This window comes from Eptatretus burgeri, chromosome 2 (assembly GCF_056783735.1).
Source record: "Eptatretus burgeri isolate ZD-2024b chromosome 2, Ebu_testis_v1, whole genome shotgun sequence".
NCBI classification, from domain to species: Eukaryota; Metazoa; Chordata; class Myxini; order Myxiniformes; family Myxinidae; genus Eptatretus; species Eptatretus burgeri.
The window spans coordinates 128,577,913-128,587,874 of NC_140962.1; the positions used below are offsets into that span (position 1 = coordinate 128,577,913).

Sequence of the window (9,962 nt, forward strand, 5' to 3'; positions counted from 1 at the left end):
ATGTCACGAGAAACATTGTATATCAAGAAATTCTTTAAATCACATTGTGTACACTGGATATATTGAAGTCTTTACGAACCCTCACTTTCGAAACTTCGTGCGGAGCTCGGGTTTGGCTTGTATAGGTTTTAAATTTCAACTTGATCGGACACATGATCTGGGACAATTATTTAATTATTGATCTGGGTTCTTTTTGATTATTAATTTTTTTTTGAAGATGGCTGACTTGGTTGTATCTGAATGGGTTTGAGGATAGAGTTGCAGCAGCTGAAATGCGAATCCTATCTTGGTTCCTCCTGATGAATTCATCTTTGCTTTTTGCTTGTTTGTGTTCCTTCTGATTACTCCAATGCAGGACTGAACCTATTTGGTCTTCATTTTATTTTAATCAATGACGAACCTTTTGTTTGATTTATTTCGATATGTGTAAACCTTTTGTTCAATTTATCTTAACCCAATTATAAACATCACAAAAAAACAAGTTCTGGTGAGGGTATGCAATCTATGATTGCTCTTTCCAGTTACCTTCGCAAACTTTGTTGCGAAGGTTATGTTTTGATCGCTGTGTATTTATTTATTTATTTATTTGTGAATATGTGTGTTTGTTTGTTTGTTATTCGTATAACTCCAAAAGTATTGAACTGAATCGCAGCAAATTTGGTGGCATGATTGGTTATTATCCGAGGACCATTTGCTTAGATTTTGGGAGCGATGGGGTCAAAGGTCAAGGTCAAGGTCATGAAAAGGTCAAAATCGTATTTTTACCATAACGCGGTCAATTTGTATCCAATTTGCATGCAACTAATGTCAAAATGTTCAGAATTCAATGCCCCATCTTGTGATATGTGACATGACACAATGACGTAATAACCCTTATTAGCGGTTGGGAGTCAAAGGTCTGGGGGGGTCACGACATTGCAAAATGTGCGGTTTTAGTCATAACACGGTCAATTCTTATCCGATTTGCATGAAACCAACACCAAAATGTTGACTGTTCTGTTCCCCACACTCTAATACCAATTACAAAATTAAGAGTACAAAGGTCAAGGTCGAGGTCATGAAAAGGTCAAAATCGTCATTTTTGTACATTGAATGTTTGCTTGTTCACAATAAATAACTTATTTAGAAAAACAGAAACTCGTGTGTGCTAAATGCCCCTAAAATGCCAGAAAATAATATCTTATAATGTAACCAGTTGTCATCAGATTGACTTGACACTGACACCCAAAAAGGTCAGGGAGTTCATACAGAAATTGTACAATGTACGTGAATCAGTGTCAAACAGCAGGAAATTTAATGTTTTTAAGCCATCATAACACATATGCGATGGCAGATGTGGTATGGGATTAAATACCCTCACAATCAACGGTTTCTGGGGGGGGGAGGGGGGAATGTAGCGTTGGCGAAGGTATGCGCTCTACTAAGTGCCCGTTCTAGTTTATATTTGCTTTACTTGCAATTTTATTTTATTTTTTAATACTAAAACACCTGCAAGTTTTGTTCACTTTCACAAAATATAGAAAACATGTACTTCTCTTCACAAAATAGTTTTTGTATCATTGCTTTGGAAGGATGAATCCCTGACTGATTGATTCTAATCTTGCAATGTGTTTGTATTGTATACGAGGACCATTCAAAAAGGTCTATAAATGAGATACATTACTCATAATTGTTCAAGATATACCAATACATTTAATCTATATTTGATTTGTTGAACAATTTTTTTTTACGATCTGAACATGTACAATTCTCCTGCAGAGATTAATAAAATTTGGGCGTTTTATGGACTATTGCGAGTATCTTGATCATCTAACTTTGTGAAGTCCCCTCATACAGCATTCATACTTCAGAAAGCTAAGCTAGTACAAATTAATGCTTGCATAAGTTCTTTTGAAAATAAGTTATTTAACTTCTGAAGCCGAATGACAAAGCTTCCAAACATCAGGCCAAGACAGCAGCAATGGCGTTCTTTTTGACATTTCACCACAAAGAAGACGCTTGTATGCCATAATGAACTCTGGGCTTCGTGAATATAGAATGGGATTACACATGGAGTTAATATAGCCAATCCAAATACAAATATAAAAAAGGCCATCACTTACACATGACCGACAAAACCCTTGCACAGGTAATATAACAGAAAATGGCAGCCAACACAAAATGAAAACTCCCATGATTATGCTTAGGGTTTTCAATGCACGTTGCTCTCTCCTTGACATCATTTGAATGTTCTCGCCATTTTTGTCCCCTTGAGTTTTTGCTTTGATCTTGTTCCTGAACATCCCGCACTGGTTCATTTTTTGCAGCTGAAAAATATTGACAAGAAGTTTACTTCTTAAGAGGATGCAATTGCTTTTACAGAAACATATGAACATTGCATGAAAGCTTTAAAAACCAACTTTAACACTTAAAAGTACCCAAAACTTAAGCTTTATTTAACGAAAATATACATATATGTATATATATATATATATATATATATATATATATATATATATATATATATATATATATATATATATATATATTGTCAATTTTGTTTCTTTTTGTCGAGTAATATACAAGAGTAGTCAAATGTTTGTTTATTATTGTGAAAAAAATGCTTCAACAAGGAGCGATATCATTTGTGGTCAATGAAGTGCTCAATCAGTTGCTCCGCAGACACTGAAGTTGCCAATAACTCAGCTGAGAACTGCATGTGATATGCATCTGATTTCCCATTGGATGTTATTTTTCAGCCCCTGCAGTGTGTGTGGGTTATTTTCATAGACTTTGCATGACCCCCATGGGTTGTAATTGTGCAGAGGATGGAAGGGGAGGGGGAGGGTCAGACAAGGGAGGAGGTGGGGGGGTGAGGAGAGTTGTTGGAAGAGTGTGGAGGATTGCAGAAGAGCTTAGAGAGGGGGGCAGATCAGGAGTAGAAAAGGCTCTGTGATGCTGGGTTGAGGTACAGTGGGGAGTAATAGGAGAGCGGGCAGAAGGCAGTTCAAGATTTGAGGAGGTGGAGTGATGAGATGGAGGTGAGAGGGCAGGGGAAGGAGGCAGCCTTGTGGATGTGAGGGGGGGCAACTTTGAGAAGGGTGAGAGAGGGGGTGAATGGTGGGAGAAGGGTGAGGGGAGAATTGAGGGAAAAAGGTGAGGAGGGAGTTTTTGAGAAAGGTGAGAGGGAAGCTTGGAGGGAGAAGAGTGTGATGGTTGCTTTGAGAGGGAGAGGTGAGAGGGGTGAATTGGCACTGAAGTTGGAAAAAAAGAATGGTTGATGGAAAGCAAACTGTTTTTTGTTTTTTTTTGTTCGCAAATGCAATTAAAGACATTTCTTGAGGGATGTAATGAAGGCAAATTAAGATAATTGAGAGAAGAAATGTTGTAACAGTTGGACTTTTCGACAAGGTATGAAGGAGAGTCAAATTGAGAGCAGTCTGTTGAAATAGAAGAAGAGTAGTGAATTATGATACAGTAATGAGAACCACACGTGTGAAAGTGGAAGATTAAGCATGATAAGAAATCGTTTTATTATTATTATTATTATTATTATTATTATTGTTTGAGGGAGTTATCAGATTAGGTAAAGGAAAGGTTGAAGAAAAAATCGTGAGGTGAATGATGAATTTGGATTGGTAAATGCAGAGAAGGGAAACAGATGGCATGGTTATGGGAGAAGCATGTGGTTATGGGAGGTGTATAATCAAAAGCGATTTATTTATCTTTTTATTTTTAATAAGGATTGCGTAAGATTCGGAAAAGGAAAGGTTGAAGTAAAATCGTGGAGGTGTATGGTGAATTTTGAGAGAGAGAGAGAGAGAGAGAGAGAGAGAGAGAGAGAGAGAGAGAGAGAGAGAGAGAGAGAGAGAGAGAGAGAGAGAGAGAGAGAGAGATGGTTCCAGGCGGTGTGTCGTTCGGAAGGATACAAGAAAAATTATTTTTTTTTTGATGGATTTTTGAAGATTTGGTAAGATTCGTGAATGGAAGGTGGTAGGAAGAATTTGTTGGAGGTAATGGTGAGTGGGTCAGCTCAAGTAGAAGAAAGATGGTGTGCCGGCAGAAGGAGGTAGAAGAAGAATAAGTTTCGGGACTCGTGGGTGTGGCGGGAGAAGGTTGTTGTTGTTTTTTTGTTGTTATTTAATTTAAGACAAGAAACAGATTGTTTATTTGGGAGGGAATAGATGGGGGGCATTGGGAAAGTGTGGAAAATAGTAATTGAAGGTACTAGGGAGAGAATACAAATAAAAGCAATCGTACACCTCGAGTGGAAGGATGGGTAGGCCACAAGGAACACGGTAAGACAGTTCGACGAAAACCCACAAAACAGCACGATTTTTGAAACAAAACCAAACTAGGAACACACACTCTGCATGTAGGTGAGGAAATAAACAGTTAAAACAGGCCAAATAACGACTGGAAACAACTTTTAGAAAGTAGGCAGAGAACCCTGAGAGAACTGCACGTCGTATTAGGCCTAAGTCACATTTGCCACGGCGGCCGTGGGGTCTCCAAAATCTACGGCCACGAGCAATTATACGGCGGCCGCAGTATTTCCACGGTCACATAATGTAGCAGTCACACATGTTTTTTTTATTTTTCGGGTAGCTGCACGGCGTATTTATAAATTGTGGAGACTGAAAACGTGGGGTTGCCGTACGGTCTTTGATTTGATGTCGCACGGTGACCTTAGGGCGTTCCTGCGGCGGCCATATAATTTTCAAGGCAGACGCAAGGTGCCCGCAAGGCGACCGCAGGGGGATGGCAGGGGGGCCCTAAGGCGAACGTGCGCCAGACGGATGGTAACGAATGGGTTAATTTTTTTTTTTAAACCATTTATTTTCGGCTTGTCGAATTGCTATGGTGAACGTAGAAATGAAAAAAGTTATAACTCCGCGTTATAATTCCACGGCGACCTTACGACCTGTAAAATATAGCCAAATGGCGTAGGGCCACCCTGAGGCCACCTCAGAAACTATGCGGCCGCCGCACGTTTCCGTTAATTCAGAGGGCGTACGGCCGCCGTATCCTCGCCGTAGAGCAAATGTGACTTAGGCCTAGGTCTTAGAAATTGTGGAGACCGAAAACGTGGGGTTGCCATACGGTCTTTGATTTGATGTCGCATGGTGACCTTAAGGGGGCCCTGCGGCGGCCATAGAATTTTCAAGGCAGACGCAAGGTAGCCTCAAGGTGCCCGCAAGGCGACCGCAGGGGGCCCTAAGGCGAACATGCGGCCAGACGGACGGTAACGAATGGGTTAATTTTATTTTTTTTTTTTACCAGTTATTTTTTTTTCGGGTTGTTCAATTGCTACGGCGAACGTAGAAATGAAAAAAAATTATAACTCCGCGTTATAATTCCACGGCGACCTTATGGCCTGTAAAATATAGCCAAACGGCGTAGGGTCATCCTGAGTCCACCGCAGAAACTCTGCGGCCGCCGCACGTTTCTGTCAATTCAGAGGACGTACGGCCACTGTATCCTCGCTGTTGAGCAAATGTGATTTAGGCCTAAGCATCTAACCCTGAACTCGATTTGAGTCTTCTTGAAGGATTTTGTTCTCAGGTAGATTTTGATGGAAAACCATTTTTCTTTAATTGCCGATGGCATGTTGAAAAAGGGGCTATCTTTATAAAATCGATCATCTGACTACACACAAACTTTACTTTGTGCATCTGCAAAAAGTAAGAGGATATCATTCATATGGTGGAGATTCCAAGAGGTAAGGTTGATACCATTTATGTGTGGTCACCCTGTATATCAGCGATGGCCATGAGTCATAATTAATTTGGTTGCAATTTTTTTTTCTTCTTTCTCATGGTTTAAAATTCAAGAAAATTCTCAAATTTCTCCAAAAACACTTTTATAGCCCATAGCTTGCTAAAACGTTGTTTTCCAGAGTGGCATCCAGTATTGTGACATGCATCATCAACCGATGTACAAAGTAAGCCCCAAAACCCCACTTCAACATTTAAATGGCCAAAATTCGTTAAATAAGGATCTTTTTGTTTTTTAGCACAGCCAGTGTACTACCTTGGTTACCTAATATCAAATTAATGGCAACATTATTGTGCATGTAGAAACAAGGTAGGGGGGGGCATTGGGGGAGTGTATATTATGGGGAGTGGTTGGAATGGTAATGTCTGGTAGACAGTTGGGAGGAAAGAATGGTGGATAGAGGAATGTAAATGATTCCACATTTTGTGTGTACATTATCTGCCCCCATGAAACAGCAGCTAAAAGAGCCTGGTGTTAGCTCAGTGGTTGGGTGGCGGCTTGGGATCATAGTGTCCTGAGTTCAAGCCACGTCGGCCACTGAATTAATACACCAGGGGGTTGATTCAGCCTGTCATCCTTCCGAGGTCGGCGAAATGAGTACCAGTTCCAGTGTGTGTTTACTGGTAGAGGGGAACTGAATCAGCGACACAATCGCACTTCAAGAAATGATAGCTACCCTGGCAGCTAAGCTGCCATATGACCACCACCACCAACAGCTAAAAAAAATTGAAAAGAAAAAAAATCCACCCTCCACATACTATAAAGAGAATTAAAATGTTGCATTTTCACACCTACAGACCACCATCAAATAATTAAACTTTTCTTGGAAGTAAAATAATATGCACCACTGTCGGAGGACCGTAAATCATCTTTTCAGGATGATCAATAAATATACATTTACAATTGTCTATCCAAACTGCGTCGTTGAAAGTCAGGATTGTAAAGGTGGTTTTAAATAGACTTTTTCAGGACACATCACAACTGGAAACAACCGTTGTTATTGCCAGATGAAGGTTGACATTACAATGCGATTTGGCTGATCTTGAGATATGCAATCACCAAGAATCATATTGAAATGGGGCTACCAGCATCACCTTCTGCGATATATTGTGTGAGTTAAATTACGTGTGATGTGGGCTATGCAGTTGAAAAGGCAGTTCTAAAAAATAAAGGCCAGTTATAACATGAAAAAATAGAGAAGTTAATTTTTGAGTAAAGGCCAATAAACTAAAAATAAATGTGTATAATTGAGCTGCAAGTGCTGATAAAAAAAACTTTGGGAGAAAATACCTCGTTGGTAAAATAATAAGTGAGGGTGGCATGACATAAACATGAGCAACTAAATAAAAATGAGCGAGATTAAAATGGAAGAGAATTCTACCTGAATAATTATGGAAGAAGGAAGAAGAGCAAAGCAAAGGATTACAGAATTAAACCTTGCCCAGCATGTGGCACCACGCCAACAGGGGACAATCAGCTCCTGCTCACAACTTGTGCCTCTTTACACATTTGTTTTTATTTTTATAAAGCATAATAAATTTGGTGATGTAATAAAAGTTCATCAACATGTTTTTTTTTGTGCTCATAATTGCAAATGAGACATGGTTGGTTCTTGCAGAAAGTAAGGTTTTAAATCCACATCTTTTCGCAAATAAACGATGCTCTTATTCATGGTTGTTGAAATGAAAATGCTGATGTAGTGAGTTGGTAAAATGACAGATACTCAAAAAAGTATTTGTGGGGTTGTACAAGTTAGTTTAAATTAGAAACACGAGCGGGCATAAACATGTTAGTTCAAGCAATCAGTTCATCCCCATTCATAATAAATACATTTACATAAAATTACTGAATTAAAAAAGTGTTCAATTGACTTTTCAATAATAATAGATTGGTGATGGGGAGAAAGATGCAGGTGGTTGTTAATCGGATTAAATAATGTTGTATTTTCAGGTTATGGGTGAAATTAATACACTGCATAATTTAAATTAGAAACACGAGAGGGCATATTGTGTACATTCAATTTTACAACTAAAATGACAAATGTGACTGCGGTTCTTACCTGTTTATTGGCTTCCTTCAACACACGTGAATACACGAAGATCATTAAGGTTGCAGGAAGGTAAAAAGCAACAGCCGCCGAAGCAACTGCATACGCCTTTGTGGCGAGAAAGCTACAGCACTTTGGGTTTTCATAACAAGCTTGTGCATCCATAGATTTTGAGCGGTACCATCCAAAATTAATGGGAAAGAAGGAAATAGTCGTCGACATGATCCATACAATTAATACGAGAAGAATGGCACGACGACGATTCAGCACATATTGATAGCGCAGAGGAGCAGTGACTGCGATGTATCGATCAATAGCGATTACGCACAGACTATTAACGCTTGCAGTGACACTAGTTACGTCCACAGTATATCTGAAATTGCATATCTGGCGCCCGAAGAGCCAAGTTCCTTCAACAATTTGCAAAGCTGTCAGAGGCATCACCACCAAGCCAATCAATAGGTCTGCCCCTGCAAGAGAGCAAATGAAGCTGCTTGTAACTCCTTGCATGAGATGCTGAGAGTGTATCACAGCTGCGATCACCAAAATGTTACCCCCGATGGTTATTATGGTAATAACCATGAAGAACACTATAAAAAACGTGTACCATGGTTCTGGAATACTAGTCACAATTGTTTGGTTAGGTAGATACATTGTGCAGACAATTCATTAAAAAAATCAAATGTTCCTTCACCAATCATAAATTTTGACAGTTGCTTGCCAGTTGAGGTTTACTAATTAAATTTGGTCAGACAATGGATCATGATGAAAGGTAACAACTCAAAAGAATGGACTGTTACCTGTGAAGCTTTGCCTACATAAATCAGATATTCGTAAAAATAAAGCCAAACAGCCAATCCTAACCTTCACAGATACACAATGAATTCCAAAACAACCAACCTATATATAATGCTTAATTTGGTTCATTGGGGGAAATTAGTGTTTTGATGACGTAGGTTTGCTCCATAACAACAATAAAACAGATTAATATTGCATGCCCATTGTCAGACAGAAAAAGAATCCCTTTATTGGAAAGAAAATTTCACTGAATTTCTTTTTAAAGAGCCTCTTTTCCTCGTTTGGAATTAATTTGTGCCAAGACAAAATAATGTCTCCAAAAACAATGTTTTGAAAATTAAGCCATTGTGATAATTCACTGAACAACAAAATTTTTTTACTGGAGATGTGTAAAGTGATTTAGACTAATTTGGGTACGCTGATTTCAAATAATCATAACCGTTTTGCTGTATCACGTCAGGATTTTCAGTAACAGAAATATTCCCATTGCCTAGAAGTCAGGATTTCAATGAAATTTACAAAAATTCATTTATTCATTTATTTCATCATGAATGCTTCAAAATTATAGAAATTACAGAAAAACTCCACTAGAATGGAATTAAAAATGCTTTAGGCATTTGGCTTTGCGTTTGTGCTGCTCTGTGTCAGTTTCACGATGCAGGAACCAGCAGAAATCGCCCATCATGTTCGGGTTGTGCCGCCCTTGGTAACGCGTCTCCATGAGTGAAATCTCTTGGTGGAATCGCTCGCCGTGCTCGTCCGAGACTGCTCCCAAGTTGTCAGGGAAGAAGTTCAGGTGCTGGTGTAGGAAATGGATTTTCAGGGACATCCTGGAGCCAATTTCCTGAAGGACTCCAGCAGCTGCTGCACTATTTCTTCATAGTTGTCCACGCGCTCGTTCCCCAAGAAGTTGTCCGTCACAGCTTTGAAGCTCCTCCACGCTGCCAGCTCTTTGGGGTTTAGAGTTGTCGGAAAAGTTTCGTCCTTCATAATCTGTCGGATTTGCGGTCCAACAAAGACACCAGCCTTAATCTTGGCCTCCGACAAGGTGTTGCCAAACTTTTCCTTGAGGTATAAAAACCCACGCCCATTCAGATCCATTGCCCGTACAAAACTTTTCATCAAGCCGAGCTTTATGTGGAGTGGTGGAAGGAAAACCTTGGCTGGGTCAACAAGGGCGACATGCTTCACGTTGTGTCGACCAGGTACATGCACTTTTCGCTCTTCCCAATCTTTCTTCGTCCAGTGATTCTTGTCGTCTCGGCTATCCCAGAGACAAAGGAAGCACATGTATTTCGTGTAGCCTGACTGCAGCCCTAACAACAGCGCCACCACTTTCAAGTCTCCGCAGATGTGCCAG

General features: G+C 39.7%; 1 protein-coding gene across 1 annotated transcript; it reads right to left on the reverse strand.

Moving 5' to 3' along the window:
- Positions 1-1,589: 1,589 nt before the first annotated feature.
- Positions 1,590-8,386, reverse strand: LOC147033083 (beta-1 adrenergic receptor-like). Its single transcript, XM_085871184.1, has 2 exons — positions 7,817-8,386; positions 1,590-2,306 (listed from the first exon to the last, which is right to left on the reverse strand). Exons 1-2 carry the CDS (start codon positions 8,384-8,386, stop codon positions 1,902-1,904), a joined length of 975 nt encoding a protein of 324 aa, XP_085727310.1. The 3' UTR covers positions 1,590-1,901.
- Between the last annotated feature and the right edge of the window lie 1,576 nt (positions 8,387-9,962).

Excerpts from the sequence above, each read along its gene's own strand:
- LOC147033083 (XM_085871184.1), bottom strand. The coding sequence starts at position 8,386 with ATGGTTATTACCATAATAACCATCGGGGGTAACATTTTGGTGATCGCA. Across the intron at positions 2,307-7,816 it reads TGAAGGAAGCCAATAAACAG|CTGCAAAAAATGAACCAGTG; the intron begins GTAAGAACCGCA and ends AATATTTTTCAG.